Genomic DNA, 27,127 nt, shown 5'->3' with positions numbered 1-27,127 from the left:
AATTCCTTTTTAGGTTTATGTCATGTAGATTGATTAGAATGCGTCTATAGATTGAGCAACAGTGCAAAATGAGATGAAACTGAACTCACCTTTGCCCTCAGTGTAATTAATTTATCTTTATTCATCTACTTCAACTGTCTGTCACAACAAGTTGGCAACAAAGCATTATATACAGATCATTGCTAAGCTGACAGGCAGTGTAATCGGCACATGCACAATCATACCAGTCCAACTATATTACAAACAGGTTATTAGGAACTTAATGACAGTAAAGAAAACAATATACAACCCATAATTAAAGGTAAAGATTCATTCAAGCACCAGCCTATAATACAGCATCTTCAAGCCAACTCATCAAATCTTTTTGAGCAGATTTTTGGTCTTTAACTGTGATTATTGTTTTATGCAGAGCTCCCAAACTATTACCGTACTGTATTGTAAAACTGAACCAGTAAATAGCTCAGACTGTAAAGCTGAAATGCAGACTATTTAATAGCCCCTACCTTTAAGAGAATGGTATTTAACATTTATTACTAAAAATCACAATATCAGAATTCTTGCTTCTAATTTTGTCTTTACAACATTAATGGCCAGTAAAAAAACGTGTTAAGTCTCAAAAGAAATATAAAGACACAGCAGAAAAAGTCATCAACAATCTGAACTTTACTCACTGTGATCGCTAAACAGGATGTAAATATCCTGAAAACGGAACAATTTATAAACTCAAGATGAATTAAAAAAAAAAAAAGTAAGTTTGTTGTTTTATATGATTAATATTATCGGTATTAACCATAATTCCCTGGAGTTAGCGATGAGGCTTTGGTCCCTTATTTCACTTTGGCCTTTTATTTTGTTTCCAGCCCTTTTTTTTCATATTTATGTATCACAGACACTGCAGCCTTGCTTCAGAATCCCCACAAAATCCATTGGCTTGGGTATAAAATTGTCTGTCAGAGTGCTTGCTCAATATAGCAGTACTGACTTTTAATCAGTCTCCAGGGGAATCTTCACCTGCAAGGTGCACTCAGAAGCTCCAGAGTTTCTCATAACACAAGCATAAGAGCAGAATGTGATGGATGGTGCCCTCTAGAGGTAGTCCAGCTCCAGTGCGTGGCTCAAAGCCTCGAGATCAGCCCTACAGGACACTCTCCAGAATGGCATGTTCTTCTGATAAAACAAAAATAATGTCATATCAAACGCGTGTATAGAGTATAACATTGAAACTTAAGATAGTATCTTTTCAGAAGTTTTCAGTGTTTCTGCAGAAGAAGAGCATATGTGAAGTATTGTCCCATTTGGAGGGGTGCTATAGTACACAGATACATCTGGATAACATTATAGAAAAGCATTAGAAAAAAAAATCTAGGAAAATCTCAAAACAGCAATTTCATGAAAAAACAAACCCATACCACAGAAGCTGCAGAAATCAAGCATAGTGTAAGGTTAACTGATTTGCTGTGGCCCATTTTTCAGCCGTTAAAGTAATAATAAAACCAGACAGTTTTACCTTCTTGGCTACAGTCTCCTCTTCAGCTCCATCTCCTATCACCACATAGACTGCTCTCCGACCAAACCTCTGAGAGACACGCTCAAAACAACTTTCTTTGCCTTTGAAAAGGAGAAAAATCACAGTTTAAATTATTATTACAGCCTTTTCACTTGCTTAACTGTGATATTATCTCCTTGCCTACTTTCCCTTGAAGTTTTCTCACCTGTCTTGGTGGCACTGTATATGTTCTCTATGGGGAAGGCTGAACCTAAACCATAGAGTAACACCTTGGACAGGGCTGGAATGAGCTGAGTAGTGGTCACCAACACATTCACACAATTAGGCCTGAAAGAGGGCAAGACAGGCACTAAAGTCAGTAAATATGACAAACAAATATATTTTGTCACAAACTGAGAAAAAAAATGAAAATGTCAAATTAAACAAAGCTAACATTTAATTCACCTCTAAGTGGTAATAAAACTATGGAAGCATAAACTGACCTTGAGTTGATGAGAGCCAGAGCTTTGAGTGCTTGAGTCAGCCACAGGTCAGTGAGGACTTCCATCTCTCTCCTTAACTGTAACCACTCTTCTCTCTTGGGGCTGCCCAGTAAACCTGACCATCAAGAAGAACAAAAGCTTGACAGATAATCTTGGAAACAAGTATTTTACTCTTCTTCATATCCAAACTGCATGTTTATGCCTAGAAAGAAAATAGGAACCTAATGAAACACATCACATCATCACACGCACCACCACACATTTCCTATAATCCTATAATTATAAATTATAGGATTTATAATAATATAATAATATTCATAATCTTTATAATCTCTTCTGCTATTTGCACGTTCTTTACTGTAAATTCCTAAGTTAATTTGTAAATTTTCAAGTAACCTGTAAATTGTAAATATTGTAAAACTTTTTTTCTGTCATTTAATAGTCGGGCATTGTACAGCTACAAGCATTTCACCCCCATGTCATACTGTGTATGGTTGTGTGTGTGACAAATAAAATTTGAATTTGAATGAACTCAAATGAAAAGGTCCTACTTTATGACTTCAAATCAATCATCTTTTGATTCTTAGATGTTAAGATTTAGTTCTTTAACTCTTTACCCACTGAAGCCTGACTAGGTGTAACACTTACAGTTAGTTTCTCTTTTGCCTTTAAGGGCACTGGTGAAAGTCCTACAGTTGATAAATATTTGCATTTGTGTAGAATAATCTCATCATCTAACTTCCTGTAAGTGTTAGGTGTTTAATAAGTGCACGAAAACCCCACATAAAAGAAGGAAGGAAGAATTTCTAAACTTTCACGTCACACATAGACAGCAATGTTGTATAAAATGAGACTAGAACTTACCCCCGACATTATTTTTGTATGTGTTGTAGATCTCCTTGACTCTGCGGTATCGGAAAGCTAGTTTCCTCATCCAGTCCACCCCTCCGTGGACCCCTGACCCCAGGCACAGAGATCCTGCTCCTGCTGGGCTCTGGAAGCCATCCGACCCAAAGTTATAAGTGCTGCAGAGTCACAATAAAGAAAACAGCCAGGATATAAATCATAAAGGCGTGAGCTGAATTCTTCTGAAGATCTTATTGTAATAGTTCATCATTGTTGACATTGGTACTCCAAGAATCAGTGGCTATATTCACTAATATATTTTAGGGTTGCAGGAATTTATTAAAGCAATTCAACCATTGAAAAAGAAAGCATTGCTCGAGCTTTTCATCAAATGTAGGGAAATGTGCCAGTGCAAATGAAACTGTCCGGGCCAAGAAATCCTGTAAAATTGAATGAGCATTTGTCACTAAAAATATTATATACATGTAGTGTGACTAGAATAAATATAAAAACATACTCAAATGAAAAGGTCCAAGTTCAATAAAATAAATATGTCAAAAATGTACTTTAATACAGACTGGTTCGCTCAAATCATTCCTAAAAGCATCTTAAAGTGTTTCAACAAGTTTATGCAATAAAACGCCAGCACTGAGGGAGACAGAGGGAATGAAAGAGATAGTTTGATGAGAAATGAAAGCACTGGATAATCCTCTGACATATTATATGACTGTGGAAGTAGGGAAAATAAAAGACATGCACATGCTTGCATGCATGAGCACACACAGATGCACACAGCCCCCATCTCATCTTCATGCTTTTCTCTTCCTGCCCACTAAAACCCAGAGGGCAAGTCTGGTTCACAAGCCATAGCAGAACTGTCAGTTTCCCAGCTAAGCTTTGAGTACAGTAACACAGCAGAAACTTTACCTCAGGTCCTGTCCATTGTCATCTGATGCCACGTCATCAATATGGACTTGGTCACATTCCTGGGAAATGAAAAGGAGAGCAGATATATGATGAGATCCTTTTCAGAGTAAAGCCATTTACAGGCAGGTCTCTGCTCTATAGAAATGATAGCACAATGGATATGAAAAAAAAAGGGTTAAAATAAAATACAAGGAAGGAGGAAATAAGGTGTCAGGAAATGGGCCAGTAAGGCGCCACGGAAAAAAAGTCGTCAACATAGTGGTGCAATTCTAGCGCAACCACATAGTGAAGTAAAGTAAATCTGCACTTTTTTTAAAAATACACCTAACAATTTAACCACTGGTTAAAAAAAAAAAAGAAATTCTCTTAAGAATCACTCATTGTCCGACAAGCACAATGGTTTGCATATTTGTCTCTGTTGGACGTTAATGCAGCCAACCAGACTGCAGGGAACAAAACCACACTGTAGCTTAACCAAGTGTCTGCAGCCAAAACACCTTCAGCAATATGCAGTAAAACAAGAAATTTGAAAACAGCTATTATGATTTGATATGTTAAATTAAAAAAAAAAAAAAAAAAAAAGTAGGACAAGTCAGTCATCACAGACTAAGTGAAAACACACCATGCAAAGGTATCAAGCAAAAACTTGCACTCTGGTTTCTGCACACTCAGTGATATACTCTGTTTTTAAGCACGCACATGCTTAAAAATGGAGTCCTAGTATGACTCCAAACTGTAACGCAACGGCCCAGTACAGACCGGCTCTCCTATCACCTTTCCCAGACGGAGACGCTACCTCATCTCCCTTACATTGCTGCATAACTATATTCCCAGGGGCTGCAACCCACTCCCACTCAGGTGACATCCACCCATGCTGAAATGTAACTGCTGACAGTACAATGCGGATTACCTTTGTATAATTTAATTTCAAACATTTGATTATTTGTCAGCTTGTTATCTGTCAGCTCTGCAAGTCCTAAAATGTCAATGTAAGTGCAGAATAAAATAAAAAAAAATTGCACATATGCTAAAAGTCTCAAAAAGCAAAAGTCTGAGTTAGTCTGATTTTGATTAGACTGCAATAGTTGTATCGTTAAATTGAGATAAAGAAAACTAGAACACACTGAAATCTTTTTTTTTTTTTAAACCATTAAAATTTCAACTGGCAATGATGGACTTGATTAGTCAGACAGTAACACCGACTATTTACAATACGTGAGTCATGACAGCAGCAGTTGTAGCCACTGGTGTTGCCACAGACATGATAAGGACAAGATAATTGCACCTTAAGACTTAACAGGCTTTGTCAGCCTGATATGGGGCACTGCTTTAGAGCTTTACTGAGTCCTGACAACAAAAGGAGGGATAAAAACTGGGTTTGCAAATGGCTTTGTTGGCTCCTTTCCCTCTTCTTGACTGTTCCTCCTCCCATTTGACTAATTTCCCCCTTGGATACTCAGACACAGACCTATAATTATAGCACAAAGTGTACTTGTTCTCTTTTTCTATGCAGCTCTTCAGGTTTTCTTCTTTGTCAGAACAAGGTTAAGGAATTTAGGATGAAAAACACATGCGTTGTTCAGTCACTAGCAGGTACTAAAATGCATTTTAATGACCAACAGAGGCTTTTATTTCTTTTTTTAAGGAGTCATCATTTTAAGACGTTGTGTATTAACTTTGGGAGTTTTTTTTGATGTCCTGTCAATTCCCCATGAAAGTAAATTGTTTGGGTAATGCTGTAAATGCAGCAGAAAGAATAAATACGAGATAGATATTGTGTGAAGGGATTTCTTCAATGAGTGCCACCGTGCTTTATGTAAGAAGAAAAAGCAGCAAAATGTCAAACCGCTCGCTAAGCTCTTGCAGGCAAGGTTTTCTGGTTAACTGTATGCCAGCTTACATTGCTGGATAATTTTCAGTGCTACAGTTTTCCAGCTTACTGGAAAAAGTCACACAATTATTAGAATATATTGAGATCCAGTGCACTGTAAGCCAAATATGAAAATAGTACACTGGCACAATTTTCTTTGTGCAGCAAAGCACACCGCTAATTAATCAACACTGAGTCTTGGAATTTTCATTGTGTTTCTTTTTTCAACAGTTACGGTTCATCACACAAATTTCAAACCTCACCTCCAGGTCATTGAAGAAAAGCCTTGAGTCAGCCAAGTTGAAGATCATTTCCTCCATCCACAAACCCAGAGACACTGCCTTTGAAGAGTCCTGATACACACAGAGGCAGGAAAAATTGACACATGTTGTATATGCCATTCTCGCACAAGATGGAGAGAAGAAAACTGTTAAAAGTTAGTGTGGACAGTAACAGAATTTTTTCTTTTTGGCATCCTTAACTAAAACTATAAACAGATTTGGCACCATGAATAGAATGTGAATGTGAACAAAGGCTATGCTCTTTGTTAGCATGTTCATAGAAATAAAATTCTGGGCTTATGTTCAGACTAGAAGCTTTGGTATTTAGAGAATAAATTGTTCATTTAAAGCTATTTAACATTACTGCTCTTTTCATTATGTCAATGCACACATAATAGAAGCTTTGTTCTGCTCTAAGTAAAAGGATTGACATAAACAGGTTCCAGAAGAAGGTAGGCGTGAATATTTATCTGTCAATCAAACTTTATTGCTTATCGTTATCTCTGCCATCTTCATTCTGAGCTATTTGTTTTGGCGTTCATAAATTCAGTCAACAAGCTTCCCCAACTGTTCTCTGCTGCTGCTTTTGGTCAGAAATGCAAACTAATCGAAGTCAGCAACTATTAAAACCCTTATTTTCAGTCGTATACATGTAGACTCGTTTAACTACTGGCACCTTAAATGCAATGGATATAATAGCTGAAATGTAGTCAGTCTTTCACCTTTTCCCTCAAACCTTTTATTTTCTGTTATTTTCAATCATATAGAAAGCAAAGTAAAAACCAGGTTTTGCATTACAATAACTTCAATTCAGTTTTTAATAAGCATTTTCTGAATTACCACATTCAGAAAATATAAATCATAATGTGCCAGCAGTCTGGCTGACAAATCATCCATGTTGTTCAACTTTTTTTTTTTTTAAAAAAGAAAAAAAGAAAAGGTGTGTACATATGAGTGGTGCATTGTTTTGATAACTCCTCTTTGGCAGCAAGACACGCAAAGCCAGGAAAAGTCAGCCAAAGGTGATCATTTAATTAGTTCATTTGAAATGACAAGCAGGGCTGTGTTCTCACTCAGGTTGGTAAAATGGACTTGATGACACAAGTAGGGTAAATCACAGCAATTACAAAATACCTCCCTCCACAAAAGGGCTTAAAAAAAAAGGTGATTAAGGACAAAGGCCAAAATAAGTTCAATAGGAGCGACGGGGAGGACACAGGTGACTGGGAGAAAATGCAGTGGGCGAGGACTAAGGAAGAGGTGAATAGAAAGGGTGAAGTGGGTGGAGTTAAAGGCTTGAGAAAGGTTTGTTTGTCCAATAATTGAAATAATTGTCTGTAATCACCCTTCTCTGAAGACTGTGGTTACTACTACACAGAAAATCTAATAAAAGCCTCTTTCTTTTAACCCCAAAGCAGAGGAATGAAGATGAAAACTGGTAGAAAAGGAAAGAACATGCAAGAAAAATTGGTTCCCAAATTTGCACCTTTGCAGGGGACTTTTGTTTGTAATATAAAAGACAGGGTTTGGGAAGAGAATTCACACTCTGGAGAATAGAGTGAGGTGCTGCATGATAAATGAGATAATGGAAGCAAGGTTTTGGGAGTAAGGGTCAGCTCCTCATGTGGACATCTATTCACCTCTGGCTCACCAAGCTAGTGAAAACAGGTTTCTTTCAACAGACCCATTAGTCTTCCTCAGAGTGGGCCCAGACTTACCTTTACTTTATAAATGCCCAAGCATTTGTTAATAATAAGAGCAAATTACATTGATCCAGTTGGAAGAGGCTTATGGTGAGAAGCAGGATGCAAACAGAGTTAATTAACTCCAGAAATGATTATATTATTTCTCCCATAGTAAGAACAACAACAACAAAATATTTCTAGCTTCTGAGCCATCTCAATATTAGTCTATTCATTTGTTTTTCCACTGTCATTCATTCAGTTCCTTTACTGCTTGCCTTAGTTTTGATGTCAGAATCTGTCCCGAGTTTCCCTAGATCCAACAGTGGGGTGTTTGGGTGGTGGGAGGAATCAGGAATTTCTGGCACATGAGTCACATTTCAACACATCCACACAGTCTAACTTGCTCCTTCTCTTTTCTTGGCCCTTCTGCTCTTTCTCTCTTCACCCCCTCACCGTGGCAGAAGAGAAAGAAAAAGAAACAACAGATCCCTGGCCCATCAGAAACGCTGCTCTCAAACTCCCATCAGCCTTGTGTCAACCCACAGGGGGACCGTGAGAATTCAAAACACAGATCCCCGGCCAAAAACAAGAAATGCACCACTGTCCGCCCCTCGTCAGCTGCCTGTCTGTTATGTAAAGGTCCCGCTGGCTGTCAATCACGCGGCAGGTTGTCGGGGTAGCTAAACAGCCCTGCTGCATTATGAAAAGAAACAGGAGGGCAGAAAGGAAAAACAGCCAGCGTGTGAAAATGCTCAGGGATGAGACCCAAAGGTCACTTGTCTCAGGCAGCCAAACTGTTGACCACTAAGTTAAATAAGCACTTGATTGCTGAGAGAAAACAGGGTTACGCGTTTGTTGTTAGGATCATGTGTCCACCAGCCTTATCGCTGGAATTGGGTGTGAATATAGCTTCAGTACATACTCCTTACGGTAAATGACAACAAGAATGGTCATATCGCCATACCTTGCCAAATCGTGTGGAGAAAGTTCCCGTGAGGAGCGAATGGAAAATAATGATGGTTTCATCCAGATCCCAGATAAACACTCGCTGCAGTGAAATAACAGATATGTAATGTTAACCACATGACAGTTTGTGAGTGTGTGTGAGAGAGAAAGATAAATATTGGAGAGAAATGCTGATAATTTCCAACAATGTGTGACCATGGGTTTACCTCAATATCAGAGTCCAAAGGTGGAGCGGGGTCACTGGCTCTTTTTCTTCCTCTTAACTTGCCATCTGAACCCCTTCGTGTTGGGACCCCCTCCTCTTTACCTGGTGTGGGGGGGCTGGGTGGTGGGTGGTACTCTCCTAAAAGACAGAAATATTTTTTTCTTACTTTTTTTTTTTTTTTTTTTTAAACTGGTCACAAACAACAATTTGTATGTTCAAAGGGGCAACTACATGGTTTTCAGAATCATCAGGCAAGTAAAATTTTAAATATTTCAGTTTTTGTATTCTTTTTCTTAATGTCACAATGATTTTAAAAAATGACACATAGTATAATTAAAGTGAATAAATGACTCATATATTCTTAAAAAAAAGCTTAGAAATAAAACAAAATACAGTTTTTACCTGTATGTGACTCTGGGCTGTGATTGGGCAACATAATTGGGTGTTCTGGGTGCTGATAGGCTAATGGAGCAGTGATCGCAGCAGGGCTAATGTTGCTACTGGTTAGGTAGGGGCTGTTGTAGTGATGTGAGTTATAATACGGCGAGTATTGACTCTGACTGTAGCTTGAATACGCTGAAAACTCCTGCCAACACAGACAAGAATATTAGTCAGTGACGTCAAACATCAGTTGATAACCGATTACAGGACTTTTAGAGTTCCCCTTTTATTTCTGCAAATAACTATATACAAAGAAACATTTTGTTCACGTGTTGCTAGTAAGAACTTAGATACTCACTTGTTGTGCAGGGTTGAAAGGGGTTGAACTTGATATTGCATGGGTGCCTTGAAAAATTCCAGAGGAGATTCCACTACCTAAGGAATGATGCACAGACAAGGGTTAGCTTTAAGGTATAAATCACTCATAAAGGATTAAAAAAAAAAGATACAATTTCAAACTGGAGGGATATTTGACTTTGCTCCATCTAGTATTGTTGAATCCGCTTCATATATAATTTCGCAAGATCCAATCTGATCTGTGATCTGAGTAGAGGAAGTACTGAGCAGTAAACTTTGACTCCTCTTTGACAGCTAAGTGCTGTAGAAGGTTAGAGTGTGATTTATTATGGACATGACAATACAGGTGGGAAAGTCTGCTGCTCCTGCTGCTCTGGGAATCTTCGAATCTAATCAAGCCAAGGCAAGAATGTCTCCCTCCGAGCGATTTTGCCCCACATTAATGCCGTCTCACCTCGCATCTTCCTGTCAGGTATGTGCATACTGTTTGTTTGTCTGATTAACTACTTCTCCTGTAATTCTATCACCTTCACCCACAGAACTGGATATATTTCTAATTTTCATTCCATCCCTTTAGTTTAACCATTATCTTGATGTAGCTTTAAAAAAAAGCAAATTAAATTAACCCCCCCCCCCCCCCAAAAAAAAAAATAAATAAAAAAATGCAATAATGCTGGCTATTAGCCAAAGAGGATCAAATGAACTTCTACTAACTGTGAAAAAAAAAAGTATGTTGTGTGTGGTTCCTTAAAATGGGGATACTATTTCCTAACAACTTCATGTAAAACAGTTACATTTTCAGAATTTACAAACAGACAGTTATGCATGTTATGAACCGAAGAAGATGACAGTTGACAAATTTTGCAGTCTTTGCTAAACCAGCTGAGTTACAGGACAGTTGTAGTAACTGTAAAGTAAAAGAAAGAACATTTTTAAAAGCAGTTCGACCTTTTAATGTTCCCGTTTTAGAGAAACTAAAAGCCGTTTCTTGTTATGCAGCTTGTTATAGATGATTGTGTCTATTGTACAAGTACAAGCTATGTACAGGATATGAACAGGATATAAATATGAAAAACTATACAGAATATGAAATAAAGTTAACTTTACTTCATATTCTGTATAGTTTTTCATATTTATATCCTGTTCATATCCTGTACATAGCTTGTACTCACTACAGCCTGTACATACTTATAGTTATAGAATATTCACAACATACTTCATACCGTGTACATTATAACATACCATAATAGACCCATTTCTGTAATATACTCACATATCTATATTATTGCTAATATATATTGTAATATATCTATATCACTAAAGCACTTCTGGATGGATGCAAACTGCATTTCGTTGCCCTGTACCTGTGCATGTGCAATGACAATAAAGTTGAATTCTATTCTATTCTATTCTATTCTATTCTATTCTATTCTATTGCCATCTGCATTCATATGAAAAACAGATCAAATGACATGCCTACTATTTGTTTTATTTCCACCTGTACTGTTTATTGAATGGGTGGTTTTAAGCAATAAGTAATTCCATGGGATAGTTTGGAAGTTAATTAACAGACACTGCTAGCTTCCTAGCTTCCTATATGTAATTACCTTATGTTTACCCTTCATTGTTTCATAAGATCATTGCTCCTTCTTCACCATGACACAGTGCATGACAAACAGTAGAATAATGACTCAGTGGAAGAATCACAATGAAATGGTCTCAAATAACACAACAGCCTTTAGAGTGACTAAAGGAAAAATATAGGACGTCTCTGGAGTAAACACAAAAAGCTCCCATAGCCCCCATTTGGTTTGAGTTGTACACACAGTGTACAGTAAGTTTTTCTGAAGGCTCTTTGTGGTGTGTGTGTGTGTGTGTGTGTGTGTGTGTGTGTGTGTGTGTGTGTGTGTGTGTGTGTGTGTGTGTGTAGCTTGCGTATTGTGTGCAGTATAATGGATGGCATGGAAACATTCTGAAATCCTACAAACATTTGGTTGTTGTGGCAGTTTATTACCGTTTGAAGTTTTCAGTTAATGATTTATGCATACAAATATTCAAACAACTGTATTTTGTTTGGAAACAGTGTCCTTCAAGCTTTAAGTACACTATGTTAAAAACTGTTTGTTGGTTCAAGGGTGATCTAACAAAGCGCAGTCACTAAAGGCTTTGCAGTTTCTGAGAGGCTTCATCAAAAGTGTGTTTACATGAATATTTACATTCCTGTGTAATGCCTCACATCTGAATATTCTCCTAAAAGAAAGTTATATGGAAAAAAAGATTTAACTTGTCTGTAAAGAGCTGACAAGCAATTGATCTGGAGTCAGTGGGTGAGTGGAGAAAGATAAAGCATGACATTCATATTGGATAACATTGGATTTTAAGCAGAGCACAAATTTAACCGTGTAAAAGACTAGCGATTCTTCTTCGAAGAGGAAGATTAGGGTAAATTAAAAAGCTGTGGAAACAACTACTCAGTCATCAGTCAGTTAGTCCAGCGGTCCCCAACCTTTTTTGCGCCACGGACCGGTTTATGCCCGACAATATTTTCACGGACCGGCCTTTAAGGTGTCGCGGATAAATACAACAAAATAAAACTAGCACCGGTACCGAAAAAAAAGAAGATTTATTCATAACACACGTGAAAAGACCCAGGAAAACCGAGTTAACGATAAAAACAATAACAAAATAACGCTGAAAACCGATAAAAACCCTGAAAACCATACATTTCACACCTGAGCCTCAACTCTCGCGGCCCGATACCAAACGACTCACGGACCGGTACCGGTCCGAGGCCCGGGGGTTGGGGACCGCTGAGTTAGTCCGTTAACTAACTGAAAGGAAAAGGATCTATCACCATGACTATTTTGGCAATAGAGTAAACTATAGTTATTCACAAACAATGAACTCTGCTTATTCACAACATGACAGTTTAGTGCTCATTTTAACTGCAGCCATGAACTTAGAAATGCTTGTGACAATGCAAGTTCCCAACATTAGATGGCTTTTAACCTTGTACAAAGTCTGTGTGGTGTCTGATTTTGTTGAAGTGAGAATAACACAAGGTAATTATCCTTGCTAGTGAGTAGTCATTTGGTATCCAACCTTATAGACACAAGAAGAAGAAAGGCAGTAAGATTCAGAAAGTACTGGGTTGTTATTCTGAAAAATATTCAATGCAAAATAACAGCATTTTAAAAGCACGTCCACTCATCGGTTTATTGCCCGAAATTGTTTCATCTTCTCCTTGTCGCTTTCATTCAGTGGAAAAAGCTCATGCTCTGTCTGCAATATTAAACCCATTCAACCCTCCGTAAAATGCCCCTTAACCTCTCCCCTCTCACACACAAGGTCAATTTCACGCTGGTTTCAAAGCCATAAAGTCGCACTGAGCAAGTCATGCTTTGGGCGCCGGACGACTGAGGAATGTGTACAGCACAGACACACACACTCAATCACAAACACACACAGACCTGCACGGGCATAGCGCTGAACAGACTCACGAGTTCTACATCTTAGTCAAATCATTTGACTGCCAACAAGACCCTCTGCCTAGTTTTTGTTATCTCTACAATTCATATTTTTCCTCTATCCTCTCATTTTCTCTTCCTATCATCTACATGTTTTTTTTGACTCCCTCTCCAGAGAAACTGACACAAGCGTTTGCATGCTGTGTTGTTGGTCTGAGTGGAGAAAAGGGGCCTGACCCCATGAAAAAGAGGAGGGGTGGGGAGACTTTTGACGCCAGGAGTCCAGACCGCAGCTAATGGAGAACAGGTGTGGCAGAGAGAGGAGAGGAGCTAGGGATGACGGCGAGTATGGATGCTCCATCCAGTAACGCAATATCAGAGATGCCTTATAAAAGGTCTGTGCGTTGTTGTGTGCGGTAGCGTGTCCTTAGTTTCAGTACATACAGTGTTTCAGACTAACCATGTGTATGAGAGTAGCTGTAGAGACTTTGACTTGATGGAGTACTGCTGAAGTTGGAGTAGCCCAGTAGTCCTGTCTGTCCTGGTGAGTGACTTAGGCCATCCTCAGTTTTAATATCTAAAATAACATTAAAAAACAGAAAATTAATGTTGCATTCAGGGCAAGACTAACCAACAATGCTGGAAGTTATTTTCATTATCAATTATACCAAACACGCTATTACTAGAGTTTCGATGTTGAAATCAGAAAACGGTTTGGTCTAATTCATGGTAATCAGTTGAGATAATTAAACCTACAGAACACAATGAGGTTGACTATCAAGGTTTGACATTTGAGTGTCTAGATTGGTCCATCTCTTGAAATCCATTTTCCTGAACAGAGCCTAGATTAACCATAATGCTAAAACAAGTGACAAGTGACGTGATCAGCTTGTTATAACGCAGTGTTCTGCTGGTAAGCCTGTGGTTCTGGCCTTCCTGGATGTTAGTTTGCTACATGCCACCCACTTCGACACATGTTCACCCCTTCAAAGGCAGCAGGCTAGAACAATGCACCTCACGACCTGCAAAAACTCCACAGAAACAGCTCTACGGACGAATCAAAGACCCAAAAGTAATCATTTGGCCCCTGATCCTTCCAAATCCTAGTCAAATCAACCAATCTGCGGGATGCATAGAACAAACTGTTCCACTCAGCCCCAAACATCACAAGACGCAGCCAGAGAGCTAGTGTATATGCCCTGACTAATCGCAGCTGTTTTGACTTGAATGAGAAAGACCCACAAAATATTGTTTTAATGCTGTGGCTTATTGGTGTAAGTAAAATGGCAATTTATCTTCGTAGCACAATGCCCTGGTTTGTTGTGTACATTACAAAATGTTTGTTCCCCTAGTGTCCACCTCAAGTCACTGTTTTAGAATGTCATTGCCTTGTATATTCATAAAACCATGTTTGTTTGTACTTACTGTAAGATGGCATGCTGTAGCCCTGTGTGTGGTGCGTGTACGATGCGTATGGTCCTGCAGGTTGGAGCGCAGGGCTGTACTGAGTCTGTCCATATGCTGCCATGACAATGATCCTGGAAAGAGGAAGCTTTTGTTAGAGAGTTTGACTTCTCTGTTTTTGTCATGTTAGAAAGGGGAAGAATGGGTGGATGCCAGGAATCTTTGATAAAATTGAAAGATACGCATTGTTTTTTTTGTTTTGGTCTCTTTGCTTCGTCTGTTATTAAAAGCTTAAAAACTTAAACAAATCAAAATAAAAAAGTTAAATGAAAGGAAAGGTGAGCTATAGCAATTTCCGGAATCGCAAATTTAAATTTTTGTACTTTACCAGCATAGCTTAGCTTAACCCATAGACAAAAATAATCCTTATTTGTCTTAAACAGTTCAGATCCTCAGTTTATCCACGGGGCTAAAACAAGCTATTTTTGCTCCGATTTCCTTTTAGTGTAGGCCCCTTTAAACAAGCTTTCTTTTGATTGGCTGCCTCTTGCAAACATAAGATGGCTTGATCTTCTGTGCTCACAGCCGGAGCTGTGTGAACTGGTATTTTGAAGAGTCTGAAACCCATGTCTACAGTTCATTTGATCATACGCACGCTTTATATAATAAGGTAAAGACATCACAAAAATAGAAAGAGAAAACCACAACAATCGGATGATCCTTCATGAGCAAGCACTTGGTAACAGTGTGAAGGAAAAACTCCATTCTATCAGGACAAAACTTCAGCCAGAACCAGGCTCAAAGAGAGTTTAATAATAACTAATGATTATTTACAAAGTGGTGAATAAACAAGTAGAATGAAAAGAGGAGAGAAGGAGAAATACTCCTATGCAACATAACTATGGGAAAGTTCAGAGTCACCTGATCCAGTCCTAACTACAAGCTTTATCAAAAAGTTCTAATCTTAGTTCACTTTTAATTTTAGTGGCAAATGTCATTAAAAGAATACCTGAGGATGTGTAATGTCCTTGGATTAGATAATAAGAAGCCCTGTGAAATGAAGCAAGAGTGGACACAATTTAGAAAAAAGTTAGAAAAAAAAAACATGAGATCAACCAAGAAAAAGACAATGTCACTCAAAGAAATGGTTATAAACATATAAATAGTTATGATAAGATGTTTATTCACTATGTAACAAACCTCTCAGTAATTTCTCAGGCAGACTGCATGCCTTTGTAGTCTGGCTCTCTTACCTGCTCCTGTAGAGAGAGAGCTTAAACCTCTTTATCCTCTCACACTAGTGTTTGTCAGGTTTCTTTCAGTCGTCAACTATCCTGTGGAAACAATAGTGAATACATACCATCAGGACATAGTCATGCAGGCTACTGACATGCTTCAAGCCCTGTTGAAGCAAAACAAGCAGAAAAAAATATTTTATTCATGCAAACAGTTGAAAAGGTGAACAGGTTTAAAGAAAACAAAGACTCAGGGAGAGAGATTAAGCTAAATGTAGCATTGATGTGAAGCCATTGTCACAGTGACTTCAGACAGTCAAATAAGGGATCTGAAAATCAAATGAGGAGTTACAGAAACCAGGTACAACTGTTTCTAAGGTTGTGGTTTTTTTGCAAAGTAGCTTGCTTTAACCTTTCAGACTTACTCTCCTGCCTGACACCTGTGCCATGCAAATTGTGTGTTGCTACATAGGGAATAGTTCACAAACCAGTGGGGGTGGATAGGGTTTTCAACAGAAAGCTGTTAAACAGAATTTCTCATGTCTGTTGGCTGACATGGTGGGACAATAGAGCTGATGTGAGTAAACACGATGGCATGACAAAATAATGACATGAGGAGAGGAAAAATTTTGCAAGATATTTTTCCCTTGAGCTACAGTAGCTCTTTAATTTACTTGCTTCTCTTGAGTAAATTGAAGGTTTTTTTAGGGTCTACCTCACAATATAAAGCACCTTGAGGCGATTGTTGTTGTGATTTGGAGCTGTATAAATAAAACTGAATTGAATGCTGCAAATTAATATGAGAAATACGATAACATATTGCTTTATTGGATAGTGAAATCATTCTGAAATCACTCAATTAACCACAACCAGATCGATATGGCCTTTTTGATTTTCCTGTCAATTTACAGATAATTGGATATATCAGAGTAATGTGATATGAGAGTTGATTAGAAGATGTACAATTGATAGGTCCTACCTAATTGACAAAAGCAATAAAAATAAGAAAAAAGGATTCTGTAAAGTGGGCTGATGGTTAGACAAAATCTGCACATATAAATAAGTCAAAGGAGGAAGTTGAATGAGGTCAGTCTGCCCAACAGAACTCCTACTACAATGCTGGGAAAATGTCAAAATGCTATCTGTGTTACACATATCAGATCAAAATGAAGGGAAATCTTGATTTTGGAGCGTGCAATGATACTGATTCTGTGGTAATAGTTTTGAGAGGATGCACTAAGAAATGTCTTTACAAGTTTGCTGTGGAAGTACAGTTACAGTGCATCCTACTTCTTTGTAAAGAAATAAAACACAAACTGCCTGCCAAGTCTTATCGCCTGACATCAGGACAAACAGGAAAAAAATCCTGCAGCCATGTTCCCAAATGTTGCTGAAAACAATTTCTGAAGAATGAACTCTGCTAAAATGTTGATGTATGTGTGCGTATTGTCCCAGTAGCCAAGTAGATGTCAGAGCAGTGAAGAAAAGCGTGACTAAATGCTATGGTTGCCTGTCTTTGTTCCGCACAATCTTGTTCCTTTGTAAATATATGACTACATTTGCAATAACCTGAACATTTTATTAATATTATATGCTCTTTTTGTCTCCCCCTCTCTCTTTTTGCCTTAGGCCATTGCAATCTGGCAAAGCTGTAGCTAACTGCCTGACCTCCAACCTCACTGACAACACATTGACAGAGACAGATGACAGTGATGAATTATAAGAGAAACTAGGTTTCAGAGCAGCAGAGATATGACCGAGAAAGAAGACTGAAGTGGCAGAAGTTAAAGATTTACCGTTAGTGGCTTCACAAAATCACAGGCAAAATGCATTACTTACAAATAGCGCACTCTCAGCCACAAGGACTTACTAGATCCATTTGTAGGTCTATAGTATTGACCTTACCTTAAACATACATACATGCGAATGCAGGTTATTTCTTTTCCTTCTATTACAAACTTTTTTTTTCCAAGTAAATATGTTACAACCACAGCTTAAAAGCATAAAATTGTATCTGAATTATTTTCATCTCAATTTGAAATCTAAAAATCAGGCTTTGCAGTTTAGATGTAATCAGTAACCTTTGTTTAAGTCCTTGCAGCCTAATCTGACCCTTATCACAGGCAGACTGTGAAGCTCAGTATGATGACACTGATACTGCAGTGCAGAAGAAAAATAAGGGAAGTTCTGTTGTGCTTTGCATTTCCTAGTACTTTCCAGGGAGTAAAACAAAAAGCAACGTCTGTTCAGAGTCCTCTTGACTTTAGTTGTAACAGTCCTGTATACATACACCCACACAGACACACACATGCATGTACACGCAAACACAAAAACTGTATGAAAGCCAAGGCACTTCCTGGTTCAGGTTGAGGCCTGGGATGAGGGCGGCCAAGGCCATGGGAACTACAGGACACCGGAGGGAAGATGAGCGGCGCTCAACAGAGATGTGGAAGGCCAAGAACTGAAACCGAAGCTAAAACAAACCCAGCAATGCTACAGGGGGCCGCGAGGCCACAAGGTCTGTCTCACCAGCTTCACCTGGGTCTCAGAGTTCTGCTAGACCTCGGCTTATTTCACGGGTATCAAATTCTAGCCTTTGTGGAGTGTATTGTGCTTTAGGTTGGAATGTCATTTGGGAAAATAAAAGGAAAACATCTGTTTATGCAGATTTACCTTTTATTAAGTAAAGCCACAGATTTGACTCACACTAAGCCAACTTATACCTGTACATAATAAACTAGGTTCGGTTATTAAGGTGTTGTCATGTTCAAGAAACTGGTTTCTATGACATGTTATCACATCTGGACAAAAATCAACAAAAAACAAACAAGCAAAAAAAAAAACCTACTAGTAAAGTTTGGTATTTTAACTAGGTGACCTCACCAGATGCTGTAGCTGGTGGCAATTTCCAATGCAGGGTGTGTTCCCTATCTTATTTACATTTGTCAGACATTTAGGTAACCAGTGTCTGCCTGGTGTTGACAGTGTAAATATGTTTGCATATGTCTGGCTCTCTGAGTCTTGATATGACTTTATAGTAAGAGTCTGGTTACAGCCTGAGGTGACCCACGGATGATCTGACCTTTATTATTGGTTTTCAATCATAAGTTTGAAAAGGTAATTTGGTGGTCTCTGGTCATGCCATATGGAACCCCACCTGGAGCCCTCAATTTGTACAGTCCACATAAGTGCCTGGGGGAATTTGGGGGGCTGTTTCGCTGTTGCACACAAACCTCTCTCTCAGCTGCTGATAAAAGACATTGAACAAGGTCCCACTATTTGGATTTATGTCAATGTTTTGGGGAGGAACTTGATGCCATCTGCCAACCACTGCCCCGTTTAAACATTTTCGGCACACAACTCAGAGTTCAACAGACTACAGAAAACAGGAAAATATATGGATATTTATGTTCAGAACTTTTTTTGTATATTTAATAATAAAAAAAAAACCCTACATCCATCCACAAGTAAAAACAAAGCCAACAGTTCCAAATCTAAATGAACACAAGATGATTTAGTACACATGTGGGAAAACACTGTTGTTTTTCCTGACATTTTCATGATGCTTTTTTTCTTTTGGTATTATGATGATAAAAAGCCCTTTCAGAGCCTACAAACTCTGTCCAGTAATGCTGGAAAATCTTTCAGTAAACAGAGCGCAAACTTCATGCAAATCTGCAACTTTCCATCCAGGGACTGAGCCTGGTCTGGCACTTATTTTCTTTATCAATTATGTCCGCTGATTATTTTCCTAAGTAAACATGTGCACTAAATGTTCTAAAATATGCACATCTTTGAATTGCTTGCTTTGTCTCATAATTTACATTTACATATGTTTTTTTTGTCCAAGTTTCCAATTTTCAAAAGAGATAAGCTGTAACATAGTGTTATTGTTTCATTGGAAGAAAACATGGATATTAAAATATTAGTAAATTACTTTAGCACCCCATTTTTATGCTCATTTTCTATATGTGATTTGCTACCGCTGACTGTTATTGCTATAACTACATGATTAAAGCAATGGCTACTCACAAAAAACACTCCATCAGCAACGGTTTAATTGTAACACTTGGAAAAACCATACAGAAATGTTTTTGTTGACTCCATACAAAGTTTGATATTTGCTAACACTACAAAAAACAAAGACACGTGCGCAAGATAGTTCCACGTGTTGCAGTAGAAATGGTCCTGTCACTCCCCAATCCCTCCCTTCTTACCCCAACTTATCTACAATATTTACAATATCAACAAAAAAACCTTAACTTCCGTAACCACTTTAAGACATAAAGTTTTATCTCATCTTACAAACACAAATGATTAAAATAAAGACTCTATTGATTAGCTCAGCTTTTTTCTGTCTCCTTTTTTTCTTGAGATAACAAAACAGACACAAACGAATACAACTGAATGGTGACGCTATTCAAGTATGTTCATTTAAAACTGATATAGACAGGGAACTCCTTTGAAGGAAACAGAAGTGATTCTGCAAGCGGCTTCAATTAACCTCTGGCAGCAGTGAACCTGTTGTCAACTCTGTGTACACTCTGTAACTTTACCTTCAAGACTTGGTGTTCTGTCTTTTTCACTTGACTAACTCCAACAACAGCACTGCTTGAATGTCAGCAGCCCACTCCGTCTCTTGGTAATCAAAGCTTTTTTATTCGACACTACTGCCACCTTTATCCCGATTTCTCAAACACGCGCTCTTTCCTCCGTTCTACATTTCTGCTCATTTCAGCTTGCATTTGTTTCTTTGCAAACTCGATTCCCTCCCTGTGTTCAAGGGACAACACTTATAATATCCCTTAAAATTTCCCCCTGTAATATTGCCAAACCCAAGAAGGACCACCTACGCCAAAACAAGTGCCCCGGGACAGGGGTCAGAGAGGGGGACAGCTGGCAGACCTCCCAGCAGCCTAGAGGAGTGGGTGTGGGTTGGAGAACTGGGCTGACCCCAGTCAGATGGTGGTCTGGCTCCCAGGTAAAAAAACATCTGGTCTGGTGATGGGAGGGCGGCTGTGCATGCGCTCATGAATTTAAAAGTGACACACGCCTGACTGCATGAGTGCTCCTGCCTTCTCTAATGAACTCATAGACACACACTAAAGTACACACACTCTCAGACTTGCTGCTTTATTAGTCATTAGGTTTACCCTCGATCGTCTCCTTAGCACATGATGGCAAGTGGCTGCCTTAGCCGCTAACAGCTGGCCAGACAGAACTCAGCAGTAGCTGAATCTCAAAGGTGCTACGGACAGACCGAGGTCCAATTACTTCTTTACTGGTAAATTTACTGTGCAAGTGTGTGTCTGAGAGAGACGAAGAAAGCAAGAAACAAAAATGGAGATAAGAATGCCAGAAAAAATAAGACATTATCAAATATGAATTCAAACTCAGTGACAGACTGGCAACCTCATACTGTGGCAGCTGGGATAGGCTCCAGTCCCTTGCGAGCCTGAATTGAATAAGTGGAAGAAAATAGGTGGATGGATGGGTGACTTAGACTAACAGATGGAAAAATTGTAAAAAAAAAACCAACCAAACAAAAAAAACAAGCAAACCCCCAAAACATTATATTATATGAGGAAAAAGTAATGCTGAAAAAAAAAAAAGAAATTCCTACACCTAAAAAAAATATTCTACTGAAAACCAAGAAATATTAAATTCTCTTTTGGAAAGTGCTCACACATTAACCCCCCGCCCCAAGAAAAAAATGGTCACAGTAGGTTTTGTTGCAATGTGTGTGGCTTCACTATTCAAGATGAGATAAGGAGATAGCCAGAAAGACAGCTGTTGTCTGCTGACAGCCCAGAGTTTATTACACATACCCAGACCTACACACACATCACCACAAGGACTCGCCGGGAGCTTTCTGGGCCTTAAGGGAATTAAATATGGGGGAGAGAATGGCAGGAAAGCAGGAGGCATTAAGAAGGAGGCCTCATAACTTTGGAGTGGTTCAAGAAGTAACAGAAACCCGTTTTCTGCCCTGACTTTTTGCTAAACCAAACACATTGACAGTAATGTGCAGTTTTTAATAATTTAAAATTATTATCTAAATGATGTTCGACTGTCAGCTTTTATGTTGTGAGACTATAAATAAAGAAGTCTAGTAAAAAAAATCTAATATAAAATCTAAACATTAATCCCCCTCCCCCCAAAAAAACAACAACAAAAAACTTGCTGTTGAGTTGTTTTGGGACATTTAAACTTTTCCTTATTTCCTTAACATTTTATCTGATTGGTTGCAGGCTTCTCGGGTTATGAGCAAAGAATATAAACTACATTTAAAAAAACAAAAAAAACAGTATATTTAAAATAAAAAGACAGAGCAAAAACAAGCAATCACACTGACATACACTGGTCACATAAATGCAGCCGTTATGACTTTGACCTTGTGTGCTTGTTTGTAAGTCAGGATTAAACTGGCTGTATCACTTGACTATTGTGTCCCTGTGACTGTTAAAAAGACAGGATAAACTACTGCCTAGGAAATACTTGTGACCTTGACAAACACCAAGTGCAATATTAGAGAATTTAGACAAAGACAACATGCCACTATGTGGACAAATTTGGTCTGTACGCCACACTTAATGAAGCACAACGAGAAGATGTCAAGTTGTGTGTCTAAGAGTTTGATAATAAGCTGACTAAACGGCTAAAAAAAATATTTGGTTCTGCGCCAAATACAAACGCACTCATTTTAGTGCAGCAAATTAGAAAGCTTTGCAATGACACAGAGAAGTCTGGTTCTAACACTGCTGTAGCCTTAAATTCATGTCATTAAAGCTGCTTGACTCCCAGTGAGAGTGAGAGAGAGAAGAGAGAGGCTGAGGAGAAAGGGACAAACAGAAGCCATAAGACATCAAGAGCTGCACAGCTGTGAAGAAATATCATAAAATCGGTGCCGATAAAGTCAGGAAGAGCAGAGCTTCCTATGAAAATATTTATCATTCCAGAAACGTTTGGCTACAGAGGGGTTTGGAATTAATTTGTGTTTTCTTAAGAGGGGGTGCCTTCAGTTCAGGATGGGGAATTCTCTACAACTCGGGACTTTTTGGGTTCCTGCTTATTCACAATTTATTAGAGCTAGTAATAAGAACCATGAAGTCTGAGGAAACAGGGAGAAGAGAAAGAGGCAGAGGGAGAAAGACTGTGAGGGGCTCGGGTCAGCTATAGAGAAGAAATCCAGAAATGGGGCCTAATGTTATTAGGAGACACACCACAGTGTTAAATCAAACATGCTCGAGCACAAACGTTGTGAATGTGGTTTGAGCCAGCATCCCTGTCGCCTCCATCAGACCCCTGGATATTTATGGAGATTGAAATAGAGGTAGCAGGAGATTCTAACGTATGGACGGTTGGGGATCTGAATTTCACACACCAACTATCTAAAGTAAGACTCCCGCTTTGGAACAGAGACAACTGAGAGTAAGTGGCAGGCGAGAGATATGCCAACTAGGGCTTTATAAAATTCAGAGTGCTGGTATATAAGGAACATATTTTCATGTCCCACTTATATTAAAAAAAGATCTCTGCAAACAAACATGTAATTGTTTAACTTATTAAAGTTTAAATGTACATTTTTAAAAATATTTCCTAATTAATATATATATATATGTTTTATCTATATATCATGGCAAAAGTCTACTAGAAATCCAAGACAATGCAATGTCAGAATTTTTTCATGTCAATACATTTACTATGTAAATGCTAAAACCAGAGGACCCCATTACTCATTACTCTTCCAACCCTGTAACCGATAGAAATGTTTAAAAGTAATTTGAATGACTGGCAAAACAGTAGAGCGAGTTTTCTAGTCTGGAGCAATGAAGGAGTCCTTGACAAATATGAATACCAGTCTTTGAAAAACGCTAACGGGGAGGCTCCCCTAATTTACTCATTGAGGGTCATTGCGTGGCTGCTACACGGGTGGCAGTGATTTGGGTGTAATCTTCTGTACTTATAGGCCCGAGCAAAAATTAGTCCACGGACTCAAAGCCCACCAAGAAAAACAAAAGGAGCTCAATCTAAAGAGAAGGCACCTCACACACTTCTGCCCCAGTTTTTTTAATGGCTTGACAAGACACAAAATAACCGTTTTGCTGATGGTGATTTTCTACTGCTGGGAATTATTTTTAAGAATTATAGTTAAATGCTTAATCAGAATGTACTATTCTCAGCCCATAGGATTTTTAAAATACCCTGAAACAAACAAACAAACAAAAACAAAACTAACCAGTTTTACTTGTATATGGCGCGGAATTTTTCCGCTTTAGAAAACATTTGTCCCTACACAAAAAGGAATGGTGCCAAGTACTGTTTGTATCACGGCTTTGAAGATTCCTATAATTATACATTACATTTGGGCTGTCTTATTTTTAAAAATCAAATTATAAAACAATATATAAAAACAAACATTTTAACAATACCAATAATACCGTCATTATATTACCCTAATTGTGTAATCATAATAATAATTATTATAATTTTAAAATAGCCAAACGAGGAAAAAAAAAATATAATAGTGTAGCTGAAATATTATGCCGTAAATTTACTTTAGTATACACTTTTCACTGATACGGTTTGAAAAAAAAAAGGGGGGGGGGGGGGGGAAGAAAAACTCTCTTAACGGGACAAATTATGCTTTCTGTAATATTTATCTCAAAAGCTCTCAGTCAGACTTGGAAGTATCAGGAAATACATAAAAATTCGCAGCGAAACAGATGAGCATCAAACTCTGCGGATTGTTTGGTTTAAATCAGTAAATCCATGAAGTGATATATGTAATGATATGATGCCTTATTGTATAAATAAATAAATAAATAAATAGATAAATAAAAGACAGTAAACAAGGTATATCAAACTTACCATAATTCAGAATAAGGCATATGCAGGAAAAATCCGATTACCGATCAGAGCCTCTCCATGCCCAGGAGAGAGCCCGCAGGTCTTTCCCCCAAGTGTCCCAGGAAATCAGTGACAACACGCTCCTGTTGACTCGGAGCTCCTGAGATGAGGAGGAAGAAAAAGCGGACGCTTTAAATCGAGGGTCTCTAGGTGACAGCTTTCTGTAGACACTGACTCGCATCGATCTCTCTTCTCGCACTCTGCAGCTTCAGGAGCGTGTTTGCTTTCCCGGCGGTGGGGAAGCGGTGTTAAGTAAATGAGCGAAGATTCCTGGTTCCTCCTCCTCCTCCTACTACTACCGAAGAAGTGCGTGCGCGCTGCACACAGCCTGAACGCGTGTGTTTGTGTGTGTGCGTGCGCGCCCCCCATGTCTCAGCCACTCCTCGTTTATGCCCTCAGCAGAAGTGCCTCACTTCTCGCCTATCTTTAAATCTTTGTTTAGTCAAAGGCTCTTCACCGCCTGTGTTTACACAACGACGCTGAAACTACTGAGGGAGACACGCTGATGCTGAGGACTCAACGTCTGCACTCCAGATATGAAGAGTTTCCTTAGCTTGTGGTAAATAACTCCTGGGCATTGACAAACTTATCAAGCAGTAGTTATCTTTAGTGTGTGTGTGTGTGTGTGTGTGTGTGTGTGTGTGTGTGTGTGTGTGTGTGTGTGTGTGTGTGTGTGTGTGTGTGTGTAGCTTACTTTAAAGATAACATAGAGCTGAGATGAAATGATTTTTTACTTTGGTTTAATTTGATATTACTCAGCTTTTATAAGCGGGGGTCTTTTTATTATTCATTATATGTGCACACTGGATAAAGTACATAAAACATCATTAAAGAAACTTGAAATCCAAAATTTTAATGTGCATTACTTGGAGAATACCAGTATTAGAATAAATTCTCCCCAACCTCTAAATGCCTAAGAAAAGTACAGACCTTTGCCAGCTGTACTTTCCATTAATGAATTATATCATACATGATACAAGAAAATAAAAATGTCTTTCAAATAACTCCTTCATTTGTCACACATTTATTATGTGTGTAATCTATCCGTTTTTTAAACCTCAAACAATCATTCACTTAAAAATAAACAATCAAAGAAAAAGAAAAGTCATAACCCTAACATTTGCATGCAGCCATTTAGACTGCTCACACTGTATTGGGTCTAGTCATGTATCTGAAAAGTCAAAGATCATTCAAGGTTATCCAAACAGGTCATGTGGATGTGCAGTTCTAACAACACCTGCTGAATGAAATGAATCTAACATGTCTTGTCGGTCTGATTGCAGCCCTCACTTCCAGTGAGTTCCCGTGAATCTGAGGAAGCACAGTGCAGTTGTTTCATCCTCAGCTTGTCTTTTGTTTAATATGATGAGAATATGTGTGTTTGTGCCCACGTTATGTGTGTCCACCTTGTGAGCCATTGTCTCTGTGTATATTCTGTAACATGAGGACTTCTGGGTCGGAGCTGGGAGCCATGACTCAGGAGGAAACAGGTTCTCCTGAGCATGGACAACAGGATGCGCTCACTGACACCATCTCCAAACCCGCAGACATGGATACGTAAGGACTCCTGGGGGGAGATTTGTGCTACTTTACATCTGGGCTAATACTGACATCACTGACCTTTCCAAATAAAAGAATGGAACAACCTTTAGGGTAATACTTTTTGTTAAAATAGAGGGGAGAGAATGGCAAGAAAGCAGAAGACATTTAGAAGAAGTGGTTCAAAAGTAACAGAGACACGTTTTTTATCCTGACTTTTTGCTTAACCAAACACATTCATAGAAACGTGCAGTTTTATATGTAAACCTCAAAGGTCATTCAGCTTGCCACATATATACACGTTTCATTAAAAAAACTGGCCTGGTTTAAAATATTTTTTCTGACACAATGTAAAATAATGGAGAACAAAAAAAAAACCAAAAGCTGAAGACCAATGTATTATTTTCCAAAATTAAAAGGGGATTTTCATCCTCACTGTGTTGTTTTTCTGTTTTAATATTATCTGTACTTTATTTCCTCAGTCAGGCTGTTTTTTTCTAGGTCGTTAAATAAAGCATGAGTCTGAACCTGTTGCACTTGGCAGTTATAGAATAGGAGTGATAGTGAAAGCAATAATAAAGGAAAACATATTGGCTGTGAAGATGATTTATGAACTTTGCAAAACATACTGCAAGACTTGAAGCACTCACAGCGCATACTGGCCTACTGAGGCTTCTGTCACTGGAGAAACTGGTATCTCCGCCTTGTCTGATGAGTGATGACAGTAATGAGTCTATAGGGAAATGCTTGGTTTTTGCTAGTAAAAGACTATAGAAAATGTCACAGTAACTACTTAAATCTTGTTTTTTGAAATATTTATATTTTATGACAATGTTCAGTACTAACAAGATTTGAGATGTAGCAGTACAGAAAGTCAGGGAGGCTATTCCCTTGTTTCCGTGTCTGGGACCGACACGTGTTATCCCCAAAGTGTGTTAGAGTCGCACAAGAATGTATTTAGTAGGAGGAAGTCACTTGTGTTAGCTAAACATTCCATATGTTAAAGCGTCAGTCTACTGCACAGTGTTTGTTTCACAAACTTTGGATATGCACATTTAAAAGAGC

At 38.5% G+C, this 27,127-nt stretch overlaps 1 protein-coding gene across 2 annotated transcripts; it reads right to left on the bottom strand.

The window, feature by feature from the left end:
• Positions 1-90: 90 nt before the first annotated feature.
• eya2 (EYA transcriptional coactivator and phosphatase 2) lies at positions 91-24,876 on the bottom strand. 2 transcript variants are annotated; one of them, XM_026166901.1, is made up of 16 exons: positions 24,485-24,874; positions 15,632-15,712; positions 15,388-15,428; positions 14,400-14,512; positions 13,435-13,551; positions 9,509-9,585; positions 9,172-9,355; positions 8,771-8,907; positions 8,563-8,646; positions 5,896-5,985; positions 3,763-3,821; positions 2,854-3,014; positions 1,990-2,104; positions 1,713-1,834; positions 1,508-1,608; positions 91-1,167 (listed from the first exon to the last, which is right to left on the bottom strand). In XM_026166901.1, the coding sequence occupies exons 4-16, from the start codon at positions 14,500-14,502 to the stop codon at positions 1,087-1,089; spliced, it is 1,431 nt and encodes a 476-aa protein (XP_026022686.1). In that variant the 5' UTR covers positions 14,503-14,512; positions 15,388-15,428; positions 15,632-15,712; positions 24,485-24,874; the 3' UTR covers positions 91-1,086. The 2 variants fall into 2 exon arrangements, with proteins under 2 accessions (XP_026022686.1, XP_026022687.1); XM_026166902.1 differs by lacking the exon at positions 13,435-13,551 and having other exon boundaries at positions 24,485-24,876.
• Between the last annotated feature and the right edge of the window lie 2,251 nt (positions 24,877-27,127).

The sequence above is a fragment of the Astatotilapia calliptera genome, chromosome 5, assembly GCF_900246225.1.
Source record: "Astatotilapia calliptera chromosome 5, fAstCal1.2, whole genome shotgun sequence".
NCBI lineage: Eukaryota > Metazoa > Chordata > Actinopteri > Cichliformes > Cichlidae > Astatotilapia > Astatotilapia calliptera.
This window is presented reverse-complemented; position numbering and strand designations above follow the sequence as displayed.

What these genes read in the sequence shown, in the direction of transcription:
- eya2 (XM_026166901.1), bottom strand. Translation starts at nt 14,502, where the DNA reads ATGGCAGCATATGGACAGACTCAGTACAGCCCTGCGCTCCAACCTGCA. An exon ending in CAGCTACTCTCATACACATG is followed by an intron (nt 9,586 to 13,434) that starts GTTAGTCTGAAA and finishes ATCATTCCTTAG; the next exon opens with GTAGTGGAATCTCCTCTGGA. An exon ending in ATACAAAAATAATGTCGGGG is followed by an intron (nt 2,105 to 2,853) that starts GTAAGTTCTAGT and finishes CTTGATGGTCAG; the next exon opens with GTTTACTGGGCAGCCCCAAG.